General features: G+C 47.3%; 1 protein-coding gene across 2 annotated transcripts; it reads left to right on the forward strand.

Moving 5' to 3' along the window:
* The first annotated feature begins 2,924 nt into the window (after nucleotides 1-2,924).
* ANAPC5 (anaphase promoting complex subunit 5) lies at nucleotides 2,925-23,454 on the forward strand. 2 transcript variants are annotated; one of them, XM_053280382.1, is made up of 17 exons: nucleotides 2,925-3,236; nucleotides 4,066-4,145; nucleotides 4,331-4,440; nucleotides 5,961-6,156; nucleotides 7,544-7,610; nucleotides 8,455-8,556; nucleotides 9,697-9,887; nucleotides 10,350-10,431; nucleotides 12,849-12,938; nucleotides 13,969-14,150; nucleotides 14,854-14,989; nucleotides 16,061-16,135; nucleotides 17,984-18,105; nucleotides 19,322-19,429; nucleotides 19,784-19,931; nucleotides 21,473-21,635; nucleotides 23,009-23,454. In XM_053280382.1, the coding sequence occupies exons 1-17, from the start codon at nucleotides 3,033-3,035 to the stop codon at nucleotides 23,221-23,223; spliced, it is 2,271 nt and encodes a 756-aa protein (XP_053136357.1). In that variant the 5' UTR covers nucleotides 2,925-3,032; the 3' UTR covers nucleotides 23,224-23,454. The 2 variants fall into 2 exon arrangements, with proteins under 2 accessions (XP_053136357.1, XP_053136359.1); XM_053280384.1 differs by lacking the exon at nucleotides 2,925-3,236 and adding an exon at nucleotides 3,338-3,401.
* The last annotated feature ends 1,314 nt before the right edge of the window (nucleotides 23,455-24,768 follow it).

A 24,768-nucleotide genomic window follows, 5' to 3' on the forward strand; every position in this document is an offset into this window, starting at 1 on the left:
ATGGTAAACCCCTCCTGTATTCTACCAAAGACAACCGTAGGGCTCTGTGGTCGCCAGGAGTCGACACCGACTCGACTGCACACTTTTTACCTTCACCTTTACTAGTATTGTTATTAACATTGCTTACCTTTCCTACCCTGCTTTCCCTCCAAGGAGCTCAGGGTGGTACATAAAGTCCCCTCCCCAATTTTTAAATATAAATATATTATTTTAACTCCTCCCCATTCATAGTTTATTTACATATCTTATCCTTATACCAACCCTGTGAGGTAGCTTACACTGAGGGGCTTATTCTGACGCACACTTCCCTCAAGCTGCTACTTTAAAGAAGAGTCTTATTGTACCTTAAAGCCTGCCAGATTTGTTATGTCAGAAGTTTTCCTGGACAAGAGCTCAGTTTGCCGGAGGATGCACAAAATGCTATTCTCAAGTGGTAAATATACATCTGTGTATATACACACGTGGGTAGGGGGGCGGGTGTAGGTGTGAGCATGACGTGTGTGTGCAGTTTGGCCTTGCCAACATGAGGGCAAACCTTTACACATTACAGCAGATCTGTGGGAAGAAAGGATGGTGAAGTTATTCTCAGGCTGCTGCTGCAACTTCTAAAGGACACCTTTGTTGTGCAACAGAGCAGATGTTCAAAAAAAGCCGTGTGAACAACCGTTCTGCTCAGGGTTTTCTTCCTTTTTCCTCCCCTCCTCCAGCATTTGCGAGAGTTAACAAGATTACTCTGTCAAGCTGCCTATTCAGGAAGATAAACCTCTCTTGTATTGCTATTTTTATGCTGTCAAATCCTCTTAAAATTACACCAGCGTCATTAGCATGCTCCTTACAAAGTGCAAAGCAAATAATTACCCTACCTCATAAAATAGAGTAGTTTCTGAAGCCTTAGAAATTTGCTAAGAACTCACAGATAATGTTGGGGAAGCAACTCAAAGAACAAACCATGACAGAACTGCATAAAATTCGACCTCCACCATGTCCCTTTCTAGACAGAAAGCTACTTCCTTTAAAAGAAGTCCAAGACTGCAGTCCTTACACTTTCCTGTAAGGCCCACTGAATACAGTAAAATTTATTTCCAAGGAAACATGCATAAGGTCAAACTTCATGACCCAAAACAACTAAAAAAGATGAGAAGATTTCATATGATGACAGAACAATCTGTTGGATTTCCCAAATACTCTATATAAAAAGTGATCATTCCTCTTGTGGGGTCCCTAGTATTTATTTTGATGTATGCTAAATTATTTGAGGGCTGTAGCTGATCTTTCCTCTCTAATAATCCTATAGAAACCCACATAGGATACTTTCAAAATCCAGTGCATGCTATCAAAACTGTGAGATCCTAGTCCAGAACAGACTATAGCCACAAACAATTAGTGAATACATTATGGAATAAAACAAATTCAATATCTTCTCAAACTCATTATCATCATTAGGAAATAATAGGTATAATAACTAGCCTAAGGGAGAAGAGAACTAGTCTTGTGGTAGCAAGCATGACTTGTCCCCTTAGCTAAGCAGGGTGCACACTGGTTGCTTTGAATGGGAGACTAGAAGTGTGAGCACTGTGAGATATTCTTAAGGGGTCTACCCGCTCTGGGAAGAGCATCTGAGGTTCCAAGTTCCCTCCCTGGCATCTCCAAGATAGGGCTGAGAGAGATTCCTGCCTACAACCTTGGAGAAGCCATTGCCAATCTGTGAAGACAATACTGAACTAGATAGACCAATGGTCTGACTCAGTATATGGCAGCTTCCTATGTTCCTAGTCCAATTTGTTTTTTTTTAAATGCCAAAATGAGAGTAGGAAGGAAGGAAGTACTAATGCATTTGTATTGTTTATTAGGGAAACAGGAAGACATCTGGTCACCAGATTTAAAGTACATCTAGCAGATTCTAAATATATAAACAGGGAAAACCATGGGTATGACGTATGAAAAATAAGCACAATGGAATAACAATGCCTCTCAAAGTAAGCATTTTAGAGTCTGAACATTACACATTTAAAAGAACGATAAGGGAAGCATTCTATTTAGATAAGTTATGGCCTGAAGAGCTGAAAGAAATCTTAAAGTACATAGGCCATTAAAGTTTTAAATGGCTGTTAAAGTTTTAGGCAGCTTTTTGGAGTTTTAATTGATTTTAATGTTTTATTTATTTGTCTTTTATTATTGTGAACCACCCTGAGACACTGGTTTGAAGCAGTATAAAAACACATTAAATAAATAAATAAAATAAAGGTTGCAAGCAGTATTTTGTTTTATACCCTCCCTTTCTTGTTCTTTCTCTCAGAGTCAGCATTAAACTGGCATAGCTGTGAGTCATAAATCTTTGCCTCCCCACCCCCTTATGTGCTAATCAGGTGCTTGATTAAACTGGAGAGAGTTTTGGATCTGTGTGGATTTTAAACAGTGCAACACTGAAGCTGACATATGCACGTCAAAATATATGTTCTTTGTTGCAACTTTTTTCCTTTTAATTTATGCAATAAAAAGGTCTGAAGAGAAGTACTGTTGTAGATCCATTATTATGCGATAATAAAATAATAATACAAGTAGTAAATACCACTGCGTCCCGTGGGGTAAGTTTATATAGGATTGCAACCATTCACAGGGTACCCTCCTTAACGCCACACCTCAGATGTCTTGCTCCTCTCCTCAGATTTTGCACGTAGTCGCCCAGCCCGACCCGACCCCGTCCCTTTCCTGCTCGGAACCAGGCAGACTTTTTCTTTACCCCTCACACTCACTCACTCACATCCTGCTTTTTCTTGTCCCACAGTCATAGCAGAACGGAACCCTTAGACCGGGGATTGAAGTTTCCATCCCAACTTAAAAGCGCGCTGTACCGCAGCTGCACCCTGATTGGCTTAGGACGAGAGGTCACGGGGACTCTCCTGCTTTTGCAATTGGTTGTTTCTTTGAGGGCCAATGGCGGCTTAGGGTGTGCATCTCCAGCAGCTGTTCCCCATCCCCTCGGGTTCTCTAGCCTGCTGCAGTGCTGGAGCGAGGAGAAGGCGGCCGCTGTCATGGCCAGCGTCCACGAGAGCTTGTATTTCAACCCCATGATGACCAACGGGGTGGTGCACGCCAATGTCTTCGGTATCAAGGACTGGGTTACGCCGTACAAGATGGCGCTGCTGGTGCTGATTGGAGAGCTAAGTCGGGCTGGACCGCATCTCAGCCTGCTAGAGAGGCGGCGGCTCAACCGCCTCCTGCTACCGCTGCTGCAGGTCGAGCAGGGGCCGGGGAGGGCGGTGGGGAAAGAGGACTCTAGGTGGTGTCGGGGCCAGTCCAGTTTCCAGTGCACATGGCTGGAAGCCATTTGTCACTGTAATCTACTCTGCCATTCAAACCAAGCTTCCCCGGCAACTGCACAAGAAGCAGTTCCCCAATCTGTGAGCCTCTCCCAAACTTTTAAAATTTTTATTTATTTATTTATTTCATTTACATTTGTATTCTACTCTGCCTCCAATGAGCCCAGAGTGGTGTACATAGTTAAGTTTCTCCTCCCAACAACCCTTTGAAGTAGGTTAGGCTGAGACAGAAGTGACTGGCCCGGAGTCACCCAGCAAGTCTCATGGCTGAATGGGGACTTGAACATTACAGAGAAAAGTGGGGTGGGGAGAAAGAATGAATAGAGAGCTAAAGAGACAGAGGGGGAGGAGGGAAGGAAGGGTAGGAAAATAAGAGAAGGAAGGAAAAGAAAGGTGTCTTGCAAAGAATGGATGAGATTATTTTTCTTCCCAAACTATAGTTAAGGATTGAGATATTTTCTTCTCTCATCTATTTCTACAGCTCTGTTCCTTATTAACCCGCTCATATTCCCAACTGCACAAAAACCTAGTTCCCACTGCACAGAATGTGTCATCAAGTGGCTTACAATCCAATAAAAATGAGTATACAATAAAACAACTTTCCTAAAGTTAAAGCAGAAAGGGGAAAAAGAATGCAGAAGAAAGCAGCAGATATGAAAACAAACTAAAACCAGATCAGTTAAAAGCCTTGCAGAACAAAAAAGCATCTATGATGATTGTTTGCATTTCCAACTGTTTCATTTAGGGGCCTGATATGACACTGTCTCGACTGATTAAAGCTATTGAAGAATGCTGCCCTCATTTAGCAAGTTCTGTGCAAATAAGGTATATTCATCTGTTCTTTCTGACTGGATCACTGGGATATGGCAGTGCCCCTTGTTGCAAAGAGGAAAAACCTCTGTCTCAGCCCATGGGGACATGCTGCCATTTGGAGTAGACAGTAATGGGCAAGTTGGACTTGGTGGTCTGAACTGCTATAAGGCAGTTTTATCTGTTGTTTTCATTTATAGCATAAAGCTCATGGCAGAAGGGGAACTGAAAGATATGGAACAATTCTTTGATGATCTTTCGGAGGCGTTCAATGGAACCGAACCTGAAGTTCACAAAACAAGTGTAGTAGGTACTGTGCCATTTATTTATGAAGAAGCTTAGAGAGATGCTTTGTGTCTTTTGGAAATGGGGCCACAGTTCAGTGGTAGAGCATCTACTTTGCATGCAAAATTTTCCAGTTTCAATCACTGGTATCTCCAGAGAGGGCTGGAAAAGGCTCCTGTCTGAAACCTTGGAGATCTGCTGTCAGTCAGTGTAGATCAGGGATTCTCAACATTGGATCCCCAGATGTTATTGGACTTCCAGAATCCCTGACCAAGGCCACTGGGGCTGGGGATTATGGGAGTTGAAGTCCAATAACATCTGGGGATCCAACGTTGAGAATCCCTGGTGTAGACAGTACTGACCAATAGTCTGACTTGGTGTAAAACAGCTTTCTAAGCACCTATGTCCTCCTTGGAGAAATACTTCATATCCTTATAGGAGTGACCAACACAATCATAGATCCACAGTGCTCAGCATTGCTCACTAGAAGACTCCTGGTCATGTGTTATGATCTCTTCTCTGACCTACCATATCTCAGTTGAGCCAGGAAGTAGAATTCAAATCTACTATTCCTTCCCATCCCATCAGTATAAGTTAGGGCTTCTTCATACTTTAGAAGGCTCTGCACAGAAAGTTTTACATTCTAAGTGGCTGCCCTGAAATTGTGGAACACCCTTCTCCCTAAATTGGTATTTTTCAAATTGTCTTCTGAGGAAGCCTGAGGTTTATTGACTGGTTGGGAGTTTCTCAGTTAGTGAGTGGTAAGAGGTTTCCCTGAAGAACAGTTTGCCCATGCTAGTGATATTTCTCTGTTTCATGCCACTGAAGGGGAATCTTTAGGTATGTTCTAGACTCAAAGTCCTAACTGCTGTATGGACATGTGATTTTAATGTTGTTAGCATAGAGTACCCAGAGCCTTGGCTGTAGGGAATGGCACCCCTCAGTGGTGCTGATCAGTATTGCAAGGTAAGAGGGAAGTAAGCAGTGGTTCCTCTATTTTTTTTCCATCTCTGTGCGGAATAAGTTTTGCTCTGGGCAGCAGTATCAAGGCACTGCGTGCGCACATGCATTCAGAGTGAAGCCTTCTTGATTCAACCTGAGCAGGATCTAAAATTAACTGAGTGTACATCAGAAAACTTGTGAACATGCGCACTTGCACACGGCGTAGAGGGAACAGTGGAAGTAAAGTAAAGTGTGCCATCGAGTTGGGGTCGACTCCTGGTGACCACAAAGCCCTGTGGTTGTCTTTGGTAGAATACAGGAGGGGTTGACCATTGCCTCCTCCCGCACAGTATGAGATGATGCGTTTCAGCATCTTCCTATATCACTGCTGCCCAATATAGGTGTTTCCCATAGTCTGGGAAACATACCATCGGGGATTTGAACTGGCAATCTCTGGCTTGGTAGACAAGCCATTTCCCCGCTGCACCATTAAGTGGCTAATTAGAGGGAAGTAGGAACATCATAATGTTTGAAGCTTCTCCAAACTGACGAGACAAGGCAGGGTATATGTTAAAATAAACTGACTGCTTACTCTTTTTGTAGGTTTGTTTCTGCGCCACATGATCCTGGCCTACAACAAGCTCTCCTTCAGTCAAGTGTACAAGCTCTACACAGCTCTTCAGCAGTATTTCCAGAATGATGAGAAGAAAAGTGGAGGTGACGAATCAGAGATGGAGCTGACCCAGTGTGAGGAACTGGAAGGGAAAATGGAGAGAGAAGAACTGGATGGACTTCTCAGGTTGCTTTAACATTCTTTGTGTGTGTGAGTGTGAGTGAGAGAGAGAGATTATTTCCCCCCCTGTCATTTGATAGAGACCTTTACAAGCCTGGTCTGTAGCCCAGTTCAACTGAAGTCCTTGTACTTCTTCGTGTTTGGTATCTTGGAGTTCAGATTTAGGGAGGTAATTCCCCCCACCCCTCCAGGTTGACTGTTTATGGAATGTTTAGACTGATCTGTTCCCAAGAATTTTTCTGCCAGATAATGAATGTTTAGGATGTGGGGGGAGCAGGTCAGTACAGCCTCACCTTACATTCCTGGTTGGCAACTCGTTTCGCTATCATGCTGTATTGATTAGGAGAGCTGGGCCAGGTGACCTACTGGGAAATCCAGCTACAGCCCACCACCACCACCACACCCCTTATCTTTTCTTTGGTGCCGGTGGAATTATTGATTGATTTGATTTGATTTGATTTTTATACTGCCCTTCTAAAAATGACTCCGAATGCACTCCCTGTTGAAATAAGAGCCTTCCCATCTCTGGCAACTTTTAAAAAGGCACTGAAGGCATATTTATGCGCCCAGGCCTTTAATTAGATGTATAGTTTTAATATTTTTAATGTTGAGGTTTAAATGATTTTAATTGTTTGATTTAATGTGTTAAATGATTTTAATTGGAAACCACCCAGAGATGCAAGTTTTGGGTAGTATAGAAACATGATAGTTAAATAAATAAATGGGAGTCCCCACCCCCAACTACTTAAATAGCTGTAGGAAGTCCCAGTCCAAACTGGAACCATGTCGGGAGCAGAGTTAGCCACCCCCCATAAGCTATGGTCCCAATCCACAAGGGGGTTCATCAGGCTATTTACTAAATAAAAACCATACTCTTCAACTTCCAGTCGGGTGTGTAAAGTAATGTCTAGCTTGACTCTGAACGTGGTGCTTCCTGTATACAAAAAACTGCCTACATATACAAAATACCGCCCTGAGCCATTTTTGGAAGGGTAGTATATAAACCAGATAAATAAATATGGGGAAGTAGCATATCAGGAAGAGAGAGAGAGAGCAGCTGACTTGCTGTGCTGACTTCCTGCCTGCCTGGAACGTTGCATCTACCAGAGCATTCCAGAACACGGTCCTACACTTGCAGTCCAGAGATTCCACCTATCCTGCTTCTCCGTTCTCCTGCATGAGTAGCCTAGATCCTTATGAGCAAAGGTGAAATATGAATTGGGGAGCTTCCTGCTACCTCTTGGTCTCTCTGCCACTTCATCATGTATGTTCCATAAAGTGTTACTGAGAACCATTTCAACGGCTTGGGTTGCCATGACAGAAAGGTGGTTTAGGAATCCTTGGCATGTTTGGAGAGTTTAAGACATCTCATTGAGTTTTTCTTTGATTGAAGGGAGGAAGAAATATCCTGCAATGGGCCACTTTCACAGAAGCAAGCGGAATACTTCCTTTCTCAACAGGTGTGTGAATTGTGTGCCGAGCTGGGGAGGAGTAACACTTATATTTATATCATCACTCTATAGATAGATATAGGACATGTGTTGATCTCCCACGTTCTTGTTTTAATGATTAGGGGTGAAACTTTTTACCTTGAAACTGTGGGCCAGGGAGCTGAACCTTTTGTCAGTTTTCAGGGGTGAAATTTGGAGGTAGTGGCCAGGAGGTGGGGGAGTTATTTATAATAATAATTAATAAAAAATAAATTTTATTTCTATACCGCCATTCCCAAAATGGCTCAGGGTGGTTTACACAGAGAAATAATAAATAGATAAGATAGATCCCTGTCCCCAGGGCTCACAGTCAAAAAGAAACATAAGATAGACTCCAGCAACAGTCACTGGAGGTACTGTGCTGGGGGTGGATGCCCTGCTCAATAAAGAGAATCACCATGTTCAAAGGTGCCTCTTTGCCCAGTTAGCAGGGGTTAACTTGTTGTTGTTCAAAGGCAAAAAGTAAAGAAGTCCCACTGGTGGCACACAAGTTGCTAAAAGCACACCTAAAGTAGCGCTCAAGGTTTGGTTGCATTGGCAGGGTTAGGAGAGATGTGTCTGAATGGCATTCTTCCTTAAATCTCTTAAGCCTGCTTTTCATCTCTCATAATCAAATTAGCAAGAGCCTCTCTCCCTTGAGAATAACAAGGCATTGACTAAATCTCTCCATTGTGTGCCTCTCTTCCCAGCCCAGAAGGATTCTGTTGCTGCTCGGATAATAACATCAAGTGTCCTGCTTTGTGTTTAATCCCAACAAATTCATGCTTCTTTTTCTCTGTTTGCTCAAGTGTCAATGCTTTAATTTCAATTCCAGGCTTCCTTATTGAAAAACGACGAGACACAAGCTCTGTCTCCAGCATCTTTGCAGAAGGAGCTGAACAACTTGTTAAAATTTAATCCCGATTTTGCCGAAGCGGTAGGTTTGTATGCTCCCACCCAGGCTTGTGTAATCTGTATTGTCATGCCCTAAGCAGTCAGTGATGGTGGTAGAAGTGGTCTTTAAGTTTTTGGCTGTCGAGGGCAGACCTGCCCTAATGTCAGAGAGAGAGGGCAGCCAGAAGGCTCTTGAGATGTCATTGGCTGAGCTTAGGGTTGCCTTATTCTGGCTGTCCAAATCCGGGTGCTTAATTTGCAGTTTATGTAAATTGGCTTGAAAATAATTTCTGAGCAGAATAGTGACTGCACGCTTTGCTCTATAACTCAGCTTCTACAAGGTCTAGAACTTAGCTTTTTTTTTTTTTTTTAATGAAAGCTCAAATCTGGGTAAGATGCTTAAAATCCGGGTGAAACCTGGAATTCCTGGGGCGTATGGCAACTCTAGCTGAGCTGCTGTAATGTCACAGAGAGGCAGGACAGGCAGAAAGGTATAGAGAAGGAGGTGTAGAAGAAACCGGGTCCTGGCAAGGAGACCCTCCACAGTCAATGGAGGAGACTAGGGAAGCTGGGTGGAAGAAACAGTGACCCAAAAGAATGAGAGGGCCAGGAGAGCTGGTCTTGCGGTAGCAAGCTTGAATTGTCCCCTTTGCTGAGCAGGGTCTGCCAGGTTTGCATTTGGATGGGTGACTACATTTGAACGCTGCAAGAGATTCCCCTCAGGGGGCTGGGGCTGCAGGTCAGTGGTAGAGCATCTGCTTGCATGCAGAAGGTCCCCGGTTCACTCCCTGGCAGCATCTGCAGGTAAAGCTGGGAGAGGCTCCTTCCTGAAACCTTGGAGAGCTGCTGCCAGTCAGTATAGACAATCCTGAGTTAGATGGACCTATGGTCTGACTCTGTATATGGCAGCTTCCTATGTTCCTATATAAGAGGAGGCCAGAGGGAGGTTTCCTTCTTGGAAGAGGAAACAGAGAGAGGGGGGAATAGGCAAAGAAGAGGAGTGTGAATGGTTGGGCACTGAAGTGAGGAAAGCTGAAGGGACCCTGATTTGAGGGAACCAGCCAGACCTTTGGCTGCCAGCTTTCCGTTTATTGTTGCAAACGTTCATGAAAACTGTGCATACAACACAAATATGGCCATTCCGATCCATTGCAATAATTGCCCATTGGTTGTCCTTTTCCAGCACTACTTGAGCTACTTAAACAGTCTTCGAGTCCAAGACGTCTTCAGCTCTACCCACAGCCTCCTCCATTACTTTGACCGCTTAATTCTCACCGGTGCTGAAAGCAAAAGCAACGGCGACGAAGGTTATGGGCGGAGTCTGAGATACGCAGCTCTCAACCTGGCTGCATTGCACTGCCGCTTTGGACACTAGTGAGTTGTGTCATTGTTGCCTTGACATGTCATTATGTGGTTTTTTCCTTTCTCTGGGTCTGCCGTGCCGCTCCTTTCATAACATAAGAACAGCCCTGCTGGATCAGGCCCAGGAAGGCCCATCTAGTCCAGCATCCTGTTTCGCACAGTGGCCCACCAGATGCCGCTGGAAGCCTACAGCAGGAGTTGAGGGCATGCCCTCTCTCCTGCTGTGACTCCCCTGAAACTGGTACTCAGTAGTCAAGAACATCTGGGATTTTCTGTTAGCGGGAACACTGCTCCCCACCCACCCCATTCCCCCCCACCCCCACGACGTAAGTAGCTCAGTGAATTGAAAGACCTGTTGCTGCCAGGCCCAGTTCATGCTGGGTGCCTGGACTTCTGAACCCTGCCTTTGACGGCTACTCGTGGGATAGTTTGCCATTAAGAATCTCTCTTTGTTTCTTTGGTCGCCTCCTGTAGCCAGCAGGCCGAACTAGCCCTGCAAGAAGCCATTCGGATCGCTCAGGAGTCCAATGATCATGTCTGTTTGCAGCACTGCCTGGTAAGACTGTTGAGCCTTCCTAGTTGAGCTGTTTTAAAAATAAAGGCACAAACTTCCCTTGTTGCCGCTTGCCTCCACTTTCTTCCCCTGCCTCTGTTATCTCTCTTGTGCTGAATTTAGATGGCATTTTGTCCTCTTTGTGAAAGTTCTGTACCCATAGATGATGCTATCCAAGAGTGCCACTTGCCATGTGTGCGTGCGTGCACATGCTTATTTGGTCCTTGGAGTGCAGAGTCCTGCATCCCACCAGCCCCAAGATGAACTGTCATTACTTGCCACAAGGCTTGGGGATAGAGCAGACTACTGTATGAAAACCCTGGTGGTTTTTTGCACACACAAAAGCCTTTTAGAATGTGATCTAATGTTTCTCCCCATTACAAGTTCTGATCTAGTTTTTCAAAAGAAGGATCGGCTCACCAGGTCTTCATAACGGATCCTGCTCTTCCAGCTGGCTTCTTTTCTGATGAGCGTGAGAGCACAAAATCATAGCTTTGGTTTAATCTGTATTTCTTATTGGCTTGAAAATTGCGCGAGGAAATGGTCTTTAGGGTTAAGGTAACGTTTGTGTCAGGAACTGGGGTCAGGAGAGAGAGACATAAGAAGTCATTGAAATCTGATTTTACAACATTTGAGGACCTGATAGTTGAAAAGTGAAATATAAATCTAATAGCTCAATTAATATGAATCTAATAGCTTAACTACAGACATAGTTCTGCTGAAGCCCATCTCTCCACAATATATTGTAAACCTCCCTTCTCCACCATTTTGCAATTGATTAAAGACAGTTCACACTACTGATTTTTCTTTAATCTTTTCTGACAAACGCCTTGGCAATGTTAATGAAGCCAGGTAAGCCGTCTCACTGAAAGAGACCTCGATGTAACAAGCGAGGGAAATGCACCAGTGATGTGGAGAGGAATGCTTGTGCTCACTGCATAATGGGAGTCTTGTTTTCCCAACATCGACCACTGCTGATTCTTAAACTGTGGACCCCTGGGTACTTTGATCTTGCTGTTTTCCAGCATCCATTCTTAATGCACATCTCGCTCTTGGAGTGCCACTCCTGAAAGGCCACTTATTAATTAATGAATTTATTATTATTATTATTAACATTTTATATCCCGCTCTTCCTCCAAGGAGCCCAGAGCAGTGTACTACATACTTAAGTTCCTCCTCACAACAACCCTGTGAAGTAGGTTAGGCTGAGAGAGAAGTGACTGGCCCAGAGTCACCCAGCAATTATCATGGCTGACTGGGGATTTGAACTCAGGTCTTCCTGGACTTAGTCCAGCACTCTAACCACTACACCACACTGGCTGAACAATTGTTCGGTTTCTATGCTGGCCTTCCAAAAATGGCTCAGGGCGGTTTACACAGAGAAATAAATAAATAAGATACACAATAATACTTGTGTATTATAAAGGATGTCATATGGCTTGGCTTGGCTTTCATACCTATGAGAAGATATGAGCTGTTAGCACTATGCAGCAGGTTCTCAGTAGTGGAGTGCATGCTTTGCATTTTGAAGGTTCCTGGTACAGCCCATGGCATCTCCAGTAACGGATGTTGGGTACCAGGGCTGTGACAGAAGCCTGAACTCTCGGACACCCACTCTCAGTAAGCTGGACAATACTGGGCTAGATGGAGTTTCTGTACAAGGCAACTTCATCTATGCGTAGAAAAATGGGCCGTAACTCAGTGGTAGAGCATATGCATACACAGAACATCCCCAGTTCAATCCCTGGCCTCCCCAGTTAAAAAGGATTGGGAAAGTCCTTCTCTTCCTGAAATCCTGGAAACTTGTCACCTGGTAGAATCTATTATATAGTTTGTATGTGTGAAAGAAAGTCATATTTCCCAATGACTTACAGATACCAAATTTTGCATACACAATCCTGCCACTGAAATTAGCCAAATGCATTACATTTTACACCGGAATATGCTTGGTGGGAATTTAAAACTGTTCAAGCAGAAATTCTGAATTAATCATCATATTTTTAACTGTGTTTTCCACCAGATTTTTAACACTCAATAATCCCCAAATGACATAATACTCAAGAAAAGCAGGAGGCCTTTCCTTAGATCCCAATTTACTGTGATTCAAATGTACCATATATGCTCATTTTTCAACTAAATGAATAATGTCTGAAGTTGAAATCTGGCCAGTTTCAAACTGTGTTTTGCTTCCCTTTTGTAGGTACATTAATAAAAACAAATTCTATTATGTATATATTTAAGTGCTTGAACTTTCCTAGAAGTATAATCAGCACAAAATGACTCTGCCAAGGTCAATAATGGACCTTGCCTCCTAGTACACAAGACTGGGCTTAATTGTTTCACTAAGTGCAAGGCAACTTTGCACGTTAATATGTCTCAACCAACCAACCAACCCGCTGCTTTAACTCTTCTCTTACCAGAGCTGGCTGTACATCCTGGAACAGAAAAGATCGGACAGCTGCGTCCTCTTGGAGCACTCGGTGAAGAAGGCTGTGCATTTTGGATTACCGGTATGCCCCTCCCATCTTTAATTGCAGTTCAGTCTAGAGTTGTGGGTAGTAGTAGTATTGATTGACTAATCAGTGACGTCTCATCTAGGGATGTCCACAGAACCGGTTCGGAGGCCCTTTAAGGGCCTCCGAACCGGTTCGAAGAACCGCTGGTTCGACAGCGGGGGGTGTCCAACTTCAAGGGCGGGGGAGGGTGCACTTACCCTTCCCACCGCTTCCCCCCCCCCACCGGTGTCCGTTTTTGTAAAAGCCCATCGGGGTGGCAGCGTACCTCCCTGCTGCCCTTTTTGCCCCCGTTGTCCAGATATAACCGGAAGTATCCAACTCCTGCGCCTGACGTGCCCGCAGGTGGGTGCGACATGCCCATGCCGGCATGTGCAGGCACGTCAGTTACTTCCAGTTATATCAGGGCGGCAGAGAGGTACACTGCCACCTTATGGACTTTGACAAAAATGGATACCGGCGAGGGGGAAGCGGCGGGGAGGGCTAAGTGCACCCTCCCCCCGCTCTTAAAGCAGCACTCCCGCCGCCTTCAAGCCTCCCCCCCCACGCAGTTCCGTGCACATTATTCTTGTTTGTTTGTTCTATTTCTTTACCGCCCTTCCAAAAATGGCTCAGGGTGGTTTACACAAAGAAATAACAAATAAAGAAGATGGCTCCCTGTCCCCAAAGGGCTCACAATCTAAAAAGAAACATCAGATAGACACCAGCAACAGTCACTGGAGGTCCTGTGCTGGGGACGGATAGGGCCAGTCACTCTCCCCCTGCTCAATCAAGAGAATCACCGTGTTAAAAGGTGCCTCTTTGCCCAGTTAGCAGGTGTGAGCACATCCCTGGTCTCATCATGTGTGGGGTATTCGCCCCTAGAGCTGTGGGTTCTCTGCTCTGCCTTGGCCGCCTTCCCTTGGCATCTGTCCGGAACTCATTGCAGTTTTGCAGCTCCTACTAAATTGGCTCTGGCTGCCCAGTGACTTTTGCTTCCTTTGAAAACACGCCACTTCTTTTCCTTTCTCTCCCCACCCGCTCTCAGTATTTAGCTTCCCTCGGAATCCAGTCCTTGGTTCAGCAAAGAGCTTTTGCAGGGAAGACTGCCAGCAAGCTAATGGATGCTTTGAAGGACTCTGACCTCCTGCACTGGAAACACAGCTTGTCTGAACTCATCGATATCAGCATTGCCCAGAAGACGGCCATTTGGAGACTCTATGGCCGCAGGTACTCCATCAAATGTTTTTAAGCATTTATCACTGTCGTTGGGTCTTTATGCGGACAGTGATTCCACCTGGAACCTGCAGAATAAGGCAGGGATTCTTAACCTTGGTCCCTCAGATGTTGTTGGACTAGAACTCCCATAATCCGCAGACGTGGCCTTTGTGGCTGGGGATTCTGGGAGTTGTAGTCCAACAACATCTGGGGAGCCAGTGGGGTGTAGTGGCTAGACTGCCGGACTAGGACCCGGGAGACCTGAGTTCAAATCCCCATTCAGCCATGAGACTAGCTGGGTGACTCTGGGCCAGTCACTTCTCTCTCAGCCTAGCCTACTCCACAGGGTTGTTGTGAAAGAGAAACTCAAGTATGTAGTACACCGCTCTGGGCTCCTGGGAGGAAGAGCGGGATAGAAAATGTAAAAATAAATTAGATCTGGGGGCCCAAGGTTAAGAAACCCTGGAATAAGGGATTGGCTGCAGAATTTGGCTCCCTGAAAATCTTTGCTTTAAATCAAAGGGGGGAAACACACAAGAGTTTCCAGACCTTATGGTGGCAGAAAGATTCCCGAACATCTGGCCAATGCCGGATGAACTATCCAAAATGGGTATCTAAGAGGATCCCTTGGCAAGAGCAGGACTCTGCTGTCTGTGGGGTTTTTGCCGGGGTGTGCCGTGTTGCATGAGGCAAGCCGACCTCCCTTTCGCCCTAGCACCATGGCACTTCAGCAGGCCCAGATGCTGCTGAGCATGAACAGCCTGGAGGCGGTGAATGTGGGCGTGCAGCAGAACAACACGGAGTCTTTTGCGGTGGTGCTGTGCCATCTGGCGGAGCTGCATGCAGAACAGGTGAGGGGGGCTTGCTCTGCTTCTGCACAAGGGTCTGCTCACCTGAGGCTGTTTCTGGCTTGTTGCTTGAGGAAGGCTGCTCTTCCTCTGGGACAGCATTCGGGGCACCATCCAGATTATGGCATGGCTAAGTCCCGTTGAAACAAACAGGGCTGAAGTTAGTCATTGCTAACTTTTCATTTATTTCCGTGGTGCTTAGTCCTGACTAACAAGTTTGGATGCTTTCCTTTGGCCCATCTAGTCCAGCATCCTGTTTCTCACAGTGGCCCACCAGATGCTGCTGGAAGCCTACAGGCAGGAGTTGAGGGCAGGCCCTCTCTCCTGCTGTGACTCCCCTGCAACTGGTACTCAGAGGCATCCTGCCTTGGAGGCTGGAGGTGGCCCTGCAGACTGGCTCCATCTTGGATCAGGTAGAACAGGCCTGCTCAACTGTGGCCCTCCAGCTATTTTTGGACTACAACTCCCATAATCCCCAGCCACAGTGGCCAATAGCCAGGGATTATGGGAGTTGTAGGCCAACATCTGCAGGAGGGCCGAAGTTGAGCAGGCCTGAGGTAGAACATTCAGCCCCTGACATCTGTAGAAGTCCTTGTCTCAACCAGCCCTGGGCTGGTGGCTAGATGACCTGGGCAGCTCATGATTATTCCTCTCTCTTTGTGCTCTGGACTACTTCACCTAAATGGAGGCCTCCTGCTCTACCTGCCCCTCCCCATTCCAAACCATTCAGTTCATGTTATGAGTCCTTGAATTATTCCTCCAGTGCGGTCAGAACTGCTCTTTCTCCTCATTAAGGCCAGAGTGGTCTCTTAACAGTGATGTGCAGGGCCTTGGCACATGGGCAGAGAAGTTGCTTAGCCATCCATTTCTCCCCCTCTGTTGCTGCTTCTAGGCAGGAATATGGCTTCACTTCAGCCCAGCCAGGCCATTCTTTCATGAGCCTGTGGGTAGTACACACCCCTTCCCCGCCATTGTTCCTCTCTTTTTTGGTTAATAGGTTTCTGGAGACATCAGGATCTCTTATGAATATGCATGTCTTGGCCACTTACTCCAGTCTCTCTTTCTATGCATCAGGGCTATTTTGCAGCTGCCTCCGAAATTCTGAAGCACCTCAAAGAGAGGTTTCCTCCCAACGGTCAGCATGCACAGGTGAGGCTGTATATTATTTTCTTTTTCGGTGTAGATCATGCTCGATCCTGTCGGCTCGGAGAGCAACTTATTCTGTCTGTGTGTGCGTGCACGTTCTTTCATTTGTTCTCCTTTCCAAAAGCAGACACTTTGGTCCGCAAGGGATTTGCAGATCTAATTTTGGACTGTAGGCTCTTTAGGAGCAGAGTCGAGTCTGTGACTTGCTTATGAAGCTCTTCTAATACCACCTGTGCTAACCTTACACTGGTTACTTCACTTCCGGGAGTGCTTGTGGATGACACCAGCCACAGGGTTTGGAGGCCCTCGGCTTCTTTCGGAGGCAGCGGCTGCTGCTGGAAGCACTGTGTGAACAGTGATGTAGGAAGGCTTCCTGCTGGTGTTTCTGCCCCACCAGGTCCCCAGGAGAGGCCGCCAGGCTAATAAAATGGCGAAGATTCTAATGCCCTTATACAAAACTAGGGTGCGACCACACCTGGAGTACTGCGTACAGTTCTGGTCACCACATCTAAAAAAGGACATTGTAGAACTGGAAAAGGTGCAGAAAAGGGCAACCAAGATGATCAGGGGCCTAGAGCACCTTTCTTACGAGGCAAGACTACAACACCTGGGGCTCTTTAGTTTAGAAAAAAACTGACTGTGGGGAGACACGATAGAGGTCTATAAAATCATGCATGGTGTGGAGAAAGTGGATAGAGAGGAATTCTTCTCCCTCTCCCATAACACTAGAGCCAGGGGTCACCCCATGAAACTGATTGCCAGGAAATCTAGGACCAACAAATGGAGGTACTTTTCCACACCACACATAATCAACTTGTGGAATTCTCTGCCACAAGATGTGGTGACAGCCCACAACCTGGAAGGCTTGAAGAGGGGTTTGGATAACTTCGTGGAGGAGAGGTCTATCAACGGCTACTAGTCGGAGAGCTATAGGCCACCTCCAGCCTCAAAGGCAGGATGCCGCTGAGTACCAGTTGCAGGGGAGCAACAGCAGGAGAGATGGCAGGCCCCTTTCAACTCCTGCCTGTAGGCTTCCAGTGTCACCTGGTAGGCCCCTGTGTGAAACAGGATGCTGGACTAGATGGGCCTCCTTGGGCCTGACCCAGCAGGGCTGTTCTCACGTTCTTACCCCAGAAACGGGCTGCCCGCTGTTCAGCCTCTGTGGGTGTAGGCTTCCACATCTGGGTTGATGTCTGCGTGCTGTGACTTCTGCCTCTGCTTCCCTGAAAGGTGGGGCAGCAATGGGGGCTCTGTGGGGCAGGTGTTTCTCAGCCCGGCTTGGTGTCAGCAAGTGACAACCTTGGGCAGCTTCCGGAGCCACAGCTGACATCCCCTGCCCCCATCTAGGATTGGATGTGCTAGTGTCCACTATTACACACACACACACACACACACACACACACACACACACACCACCAAAGTGCCCTTGATTCAGCTGTGCCTTCAGGTGGAAGCTGCCACTCTTTCTCCCCACAGTGCTCTGGAATGATGCTGTGCTTGGGGGCATTGTTGGAGGGAAAACAGGACAGCCGGCAGCTACTGAGAGAAGCGCTGCTGTCCTAACCACCCAGGTCAACCCACCCCCTAACATTTGGGCACTTTGGCGAAGGCCCTTCCGGATCTGGAGCCAGCCCTGTCTCCGTTCCACTCTCCGGCCCACCACCAAGTAGCATTCTTGTGACCGCTGCCCTCTGCAGATGGTCTCAGTGGCTTCGATGCATTGAATAAAGGTATTGCGCCTTGACGGTGAGTTAGCTGGACGTCGGAATATTACCCGGGTGCCTCTATATGGAACATGAGCGTTGAAGGATGCTGCCCTGCTAAATCGGATTCTGCAATCCCCCTGTGCAGCTGTGGATGCTGTGTGATCAGAAGATCCAGTTCGACAGGGCCACGAATGATGGCAAGTACCACGTCGCCGATTCGCTTGTGGCAGGGATTACGGCCTTGAATAGCACGGAGGGGGTTTACAGGTAAGCGGTCGCAAGGCTGCAGAAACGACGACCTCTTTTTGATGTCCCGTTGAACAGGATTAGCATTAATGTGGAATTGAAATCCCTGTGGGATAAAGCCTTGTATTTTACTCGTGAGACCTGTTCTCGCTGAGCTCTCTTCACACAGTGCACAATAAAGTAAAAGGGGGTACATTATGCAAATAAGGTATATTTGCATACATTTCTCTATATAATTAGGTGCAGTCTTGCCTCTTGGATGGCTGGAAAGTTTCCTTGGCCCCCTGTCATTGCATGCACATAGGAAGCTGCCTGATACTGAGTCAGACCATTGGCCCATCTAGCTCAGGATGGTCTACACAGACTGGCAGCAGCTTCTCCAAGGGCTGCAGGCAGGAGTCTCTCTCAGCCCTACCTTGGAGGTTCCAGGAAGGGAACATGGAACCTTCTGCATGCAAGCATGCATGCAGATGCTCTTCTTTTCAGAGGGATATCTGACAGTGTTCACATGTAATCTCCCATTCAAATGCAAACCAGGGAGGACCCTGCTTAACAAAGGGGACAGTCATGCTTGCCACTGTAAGACCAGCTCTCTTCCCATCCTGCACAAGAAGTTTCACCAGGCTCTAAGGCAGCAGGCTCAAGGCAACCCCTCCGGGCTCTCCAGCTGTTGCTGAACTACAACTCCCATCACGACAGCCACAATACATTATAGCTGGGGATTGTGGGAGCTGTAGTTCAACAACCGCTTGAGAGCCAAGGTTGCCTACCTTTTCTCCAAGGGCTAGGAATCTGCCTCTTTAAGACTGTACAATTCGGTATATTGAGGTGGCCCAGAGGTAGGTCGGGACCTGCTAGCACAGGGTTTCTGAACCTTGGGCCGCCAGATGTTGTTGGACTACAACTCCCAGAATCCCCAGCCACAAAGGCCATGTCTGGGGATTCTGGGAGTTGTAGTCCAACAACATCTGGCGGCCCAAGGTTCAGAAACCCTGTGCTAGGAGATCTCTAGATGGTTCCCAGTAGATCAGCAAGGGCTTTGGACTCCCCATAGTTCTGCAGTTGCTTCTTTTTTTATTTTTTAAATTAAATCTCTGTCATGGTTGGCCCTGAGCAAATAACTCCTCTCTCACTCTCCCTGTTTCTCACATGTATGATAGGAGTATGAATTGGTTGCCCCTGACTAGGACTTTGTGTTTGTGTCACAGTCTCGTGATTTTGGGGTTCTGTCTTCCAGAAAAGCCATTGTCCTTAAAGCACAGAACCAAATGTCCGAGGCACACAGGCTCCTGCAGAAGCTCCTGACCCACTGCCAGAAAATAAAAAACACTGAGATGGTGATTAGGTAAGAAGCAGGGCTCCTGGTCGCTCCCAAGACGAACCTCCTTTCCAAAGGAGGAAAGGATGCTTTCCAATGAGTGTCCTCCTAGGAACCCTATAGCAGTGGGACAGGGCTTGTTCTGCCCCACAGGGCTCCCTTGCCCAGCTCCTGCTTGCTTTCCCATGTCTGAGCGTTCAAGGGAGCAGGAACTGTCTGCAGGGATGTCTCTCAACCCACTTTTGTTTTTTACCCCAGTGGAGATGGTGAGTAGATGTCGGCTGGGATGGAGTGTCTGCATAAGGCTTTGTGGGTTATACTTTGGGTTTTTTTGAAAAGCCCTCTATGTATACCACTTTCCTCTTCCCCTCTTGCAATCAGGGTTCTCCTGACCATCGCTGAGCTCTACTGGAGGTCCCTGTGCCACACCATCGCTCTGCCCGTTCTGCTCCAGGCTCTGGCTCTGGCGCGGGAATACGGGCTCCAGTATCTGGCCTCCGAAACGGTGCTCAACTTGGCTTTCTCACAGGTACCTGTGGCTCAAGCTTGCACGGTGGCCGCTCATTGGATGGGTGGGGGTGTCAGTGTGCGAAATACAAGAGAGTGGTCCCTGCCCCCAGGGGCTTACAATCTAAAATGTCAACACAAGAGGGACATGGAAGAAAGGTAGATGCATTTACTGTACCTACCTGACTCCAAGACTAGCTTTTTCTCTCTCCAGATGTTTTGATTAGAAATTGAGAGGTTGTCTTAAATTCAGAGTCCTGCTCCTTTTTGAGTAAATGCCGGTATTTCACCTTTTTTTAAGGGGGTTGCCTTAAATTCAGACTCGTCTTTGATTAGGGTAAATACACTATTTCAGTTCCATGTACTTGGGCTTTGTTATAGTTGGGGGTTGGGACCAAGAGGTTGTGCCAAAGGCTTCCTGGGAAAGATGTGTGTTAAGCAAGGGTTTGGGGGAAGAGAGGTGGCATCAGATGGCCCGAGAAGGGGTTGCAGGTGTGAGGAGCAGCAAAGCTGGTGTTTTGAGGGCGGAGGGGACAGCAGCCCCTCTCATTTTTTTTCATCTGTGTGCGGAATGAGTTTTGTTCTGGGCAGCAGTATCAAGGCAGTGTGTGTGCACCTGCATTCAGAATGGGGCCTTCCTGATTCAACCTGAGCGGGATCTAAAATTAACTGAGCGGACATCAAAGAACTGGTGAGCGTGCGCACCCCTTCGAGGGAACACTGGTAGGGGACCTTTGAACATGGGAGCACACATCCGTCAAAGTGGAGGCTTGGCTATAAGGGTTTGTTGGCTTTTCCGCCACCCCAGCTTCAATTATTGGTTCTGAATGAGTGAGTGAAATGCAACAGAAACATGCCAATCTGAACCGCAGGAAAGGCACTCTCTGGGTAGAGTTTCCACTTGTGACATGTCATTGCTCTCAGCACTGGTTGGCTGTTGCAGTAACATTGCCACAAGGCGACTTTATTTGTCTTGTTTTACAACTTCCTCTTGCAGGATGTTTGTACAGGGACTGCCCGTCACACCACCACCACTATTGGTGGAATTCCAGCATGCCCATCTGTGCCAGGATGCATGCCGTCTTTGCAGAGGTGTCTTAACCTGGTGTAGTGAATCCCAGCTTTTGCCATGTGAGAGCACACCTGAACACACCGCTCACATGCCTTATGGTCACATCGCTGTATGGTAGCTCTGCCACAGGAGAAAGCAAGATAAGGATTGCATTGGCAAGGCAGTAGGAATGGTGACACGTTCATAAGAACAGCTCTGCTGGATCAGGCCCAAGACCTATCGGGTCCAGTATCCTGTTTCACACCATGGCCCACCAGATGCCTCTGGGAAGGTCACAGGCAAGAGCTGAGGCCGTGGGCATGCCTTGTTGCTTACCTGTACTGGCATTGTGCCTCTGCAGCTGGAGGTGGCCTATCACCACCAGATTAGTAGCCATGGATGGTCTCATCCTCCATGAACTTGTCTTAGTCATCCATGCTAGTGGCCATCACCATTCAGAATAATGCTTGTGTGTTTGATTTCCTTGCCCCCCGCTCCCGACTGCCTTCCAGCTAATCCTTGGCATGCCTGAACAAGCGCTGAGCATTCTGCACATGGCCATAGAACCCATCCTGGCTCACGGGGCAGTGCTGGATAAAGGCGCCGCCATGTTCTTGGTTGCCAAGTGCCAGGTTGCCTCTGCAGCCTCCTACCCTCCCCAGAAGAAGGCCGAAGGTAAGTCGGTCCATCCTTCCCGCCTCAGGCTTTGTAGGGTGTTTGCTGCTATTCTTCCCCCCCCCCACTCCTCGCACAATACTGCTGTCCTTGGTTCTGCCCAGGCCCATCCCAGTGATGGTATCCCCACTCAGGTTTGCCAATCAGTCGTGGGGGTGGAGCAGGGTGGGAATGGCAAGGAAAGGCTTTGGAGAAGTGGGTAGACGTGACGAGAAGGGAAGGCTAAAGAGGAAAGTCTATAGGGCTAGGGTTCTGGTCTTGGGCTATGAGCAGTTCGGCGGCACCAGCTCTCCGCCCAATGGGTCTAGAGATGAGTAGTGTGATCTGGGGTGGGCCAGAGTCTAGCTCCAGAAGCAGCCACCGCAGCCAAAGGCCAGAAAGGCTAGAAACCGAGGGTGTGACCTATGGCAAATAGGAAGTTGGATTCCCAAGGCAAGAATGCCATGGAGGGCAGCAGGAGCAGAGCCTGGTGGGATTCTTTTTCTCGCCAAGACAAGTTGCTCAGACGGAAGGCTTCAGGCTCAGAGGAAGCTGCCTTCTACCCAGTCAGACCATTGGTCCACCTAGCTCAGTATTGTCTTACAAGGCTGCACAACTTCGGCCCTCCTGCAGATGTTGGCCTACACCTCCCATAATGCCCGGCTATTGGCCACTGTGGCTGGGGATTATGGGAACTGTAGTCCAAAAACAGCTGGAGGGCCTAAGTTGAGCAGGCCTGGGCCACTGGCAGCAGCTCTCTAAGGTTTGGGGCAGGGGTCTCTCCCAGCCCTACCTGGAGATGCAGCCAGCAATTGAACCTGGGACCTTCTGCAAGCAAGCAGGCAGATGTTCTTCTATTGAGCTGTGGCCCCATCCTCTAAGGCAGGGATTCTCAACGTTGGGTCCCCAGATGTTATTGGACTTCAACTCCCATAATCCCCAACCAAAGGCCACTGGGGCTGGGGATTGTGGGAGTTGAAGTCCAGTAACATCTGGGGACCCAACGTTGAGAATCCCTGCTCTAAGGGATCTGTCTCTCAGCACTCGCATGTAGTTGGCCATCCCAATGCAAACCCGGATGGTCCTTGCTTAGCAAAGGTGGCCATTTATGTTCTCCTCCCTAAACTAGGATTGGTCTTTGAAGCTGCCTGACCGAATGCTCTATCAGGTGACCGGGTGGTACTGGAACCCCTTGAGAAATACAGCCTACGCCGCCTGTGGTGGAAACACCACTGTGGGAAGTCGAAGGCTGGCTTAGCCAGACCTTTGGTGTGACTGGAGGGCTCTCTAATGACCCTAAGCCTCTGAACATGGCTTGAACAATGGGCAGTTGAGAACTATTTTTGTTTCGTTTTGTTTTCCCAACCCTACAAGCTTGGCTTTCTGTTTTGCAGCTCTGGAGTCTGCCATCCTGAACCTCAGTGAAGCCAACACCTATTTTGCCAAAGTGGACTGCAAGCAGCAGCTCCGAGATGTGCTCTACCTCCAGGCCCGGCTCTTCCACAGCCTGGGCAAAACCCAAGAAAGAAACCAGTGTGCGATGCTCTTCCGGCAGCTAGACCAAGAGCTTCCAGCTCACGGGGTCCCCTTGATCAACGCTTTTAAATGAGGCATTTAAGCAGAGGTCCAAGAGCCATCGGGAAGTTCTCTGCCAGCCACATTGACACTGAATCAGAACTGTTCTTGAGCAGCTGTTTCTCAGTTTCAGGGGGACTTGTGCAAGAGAACTTCCCAGTGGATTGTGCACATAGCCTTTCCTACATCCATCTCAACGTATCTTTTTGTTCTGTGCAACGCTCATTATTTTGAAAGAAGTATTAATAAATTGTCTTTTTATTTATGTGTTTATTTGAAAATTTTAATATACTGCCCACTCCGAAGACTCCAGGCAATGCACAAAAACATGCAAACAAGGCAACATTAAAAAATTCCATTCTAAATTAAAAATGAAAGTGACTAACAAAAAAACAAATAGATAAACTACAGGGCAAAAGCCTGGCAAAAAATACAAGTCTTCAATAGAGATTTGAAGATCAGTAAGGTAGGGGCTAAACGAATCTGAAGGGGAAGAGAGTTCCAAAGAAGTGGGGCAGCAACTGAAAAGGCCCTTTTGTGGGTCATTATTTTTAAGCCCCATAGGAAGCCTAGAGTGGCCTTCGCCAACTTTTAAACAAAAATAAGTTTCCAGTGCTAAAGGTTCTCTGAAACCATTAAGAACTAAACAAGAGAGGCCCAAGCTTCTAATCTAAACAACCTAAATAAACTTGCTTCCCCAGCAGGCCATATCTAACAGGGAGGGGATGTGTAGTCAGATAGTGCAGCATTCAGAGGTGCACCTAGGTAATTTTTGGAGCCTGGACCCAAAGGCCTTTAGAGCCTCAGCCCTCCCCTGCAAGTTAAGCATCATCCCACTATACCCACACCCTCCCATGACACTGTATTTTTTTTTAAAAAAACACTTGGGTTCCTGAGGGCACAAACAACAGCTGAACTCACAAGTATGTAAGAATACAAAACAGGTATATTTATGCAAATAGGCATGAGCAGAAACATTTCAGCATGCAATTTAACATATTCCCACCCCACATTCTTTCTTCCCCCGCCTCTGTCTCTAAAGCAGAGGTCCCACTTGGCTACCCGGTGCAGGTCACAGTCACACTCAGCTGCACAGCTTGTCTGACCACCTGGGACAGACTAAAGAGGATTTGGGGGCCCCAAGGGGTGTGGAGGCTCTGGACTTTGGCCCGGAAGTCCAGGGGTAAGAGCGCCTCTGGCATTTGATCCTGAGAGACCTGAGTTCAAATCCTCACTGGATGACCTTGGACTACTTTGCTTTCCTGCTGCAAAATGTGATGAACAGCAGCCTACTCTGCAGGGTTGTTGTGAAGTTAGGGCAGAGGATGGCTATCGGCGCACCACCAATGCTAGTTGATCGCTGTCGTCCTCCAGGACAGAGAAAGAGCCTTAACAGCTCACTTTCCCTAAACCCAATTATTTATGTGGTTTGTGTACCCCCAGAGGTACTTGAAAGCTTTCCTGGGCGTACCTTATCATACCTTGGAAGCCAGCTTCTGTCTGTTCCAGGCCTCTTTTCTCTTTTGCTTAGCTGTTAAGATGGAACATCATTGCACCAAAAATTTCTTAATTGGTTTGG

The sequence above is a fragment of the Hemicordylus capensis genome, chromosome 15 (genome assembly GCF_027244095.1).
Source record: "Hemicordylus capensis ecotype Gifberg chromosome 15, rHemCap1.1.pri, whole genome shotgun sequence".
Taxonomy (NCBI): Eukaryota; Metazoa; Chordata; class Lepidosauria; order Squamata; family Cordylidae; genus Hemicordylus; species Hemicordylus capensis.

Bases quoted from the DNA above. Each gene is read 5' to 3' on its own strand.
- ANAPC5 (XM_053280382.1), top strand. From the start codon at position 3,033: ATGGCCAGCGTCCACGAGAGCTTGTATTTCAACCCCATGATGACCAAC. The intron at 14,990-16,060 runs GTGAGGGGGGCT...TCTATGCATCAG, and splicing joins CGGAGCTGCATGCAGAACAG to GGCTATTTTGCAGCTGCCTC. The intron at 16,136-17,983 runs GTGAGGCTGTAT...CCCCCTGTGCAG, and splicing joins CCAACGGTCAGCATGCACAG to CTGTGGATGCTGTGTGATCA.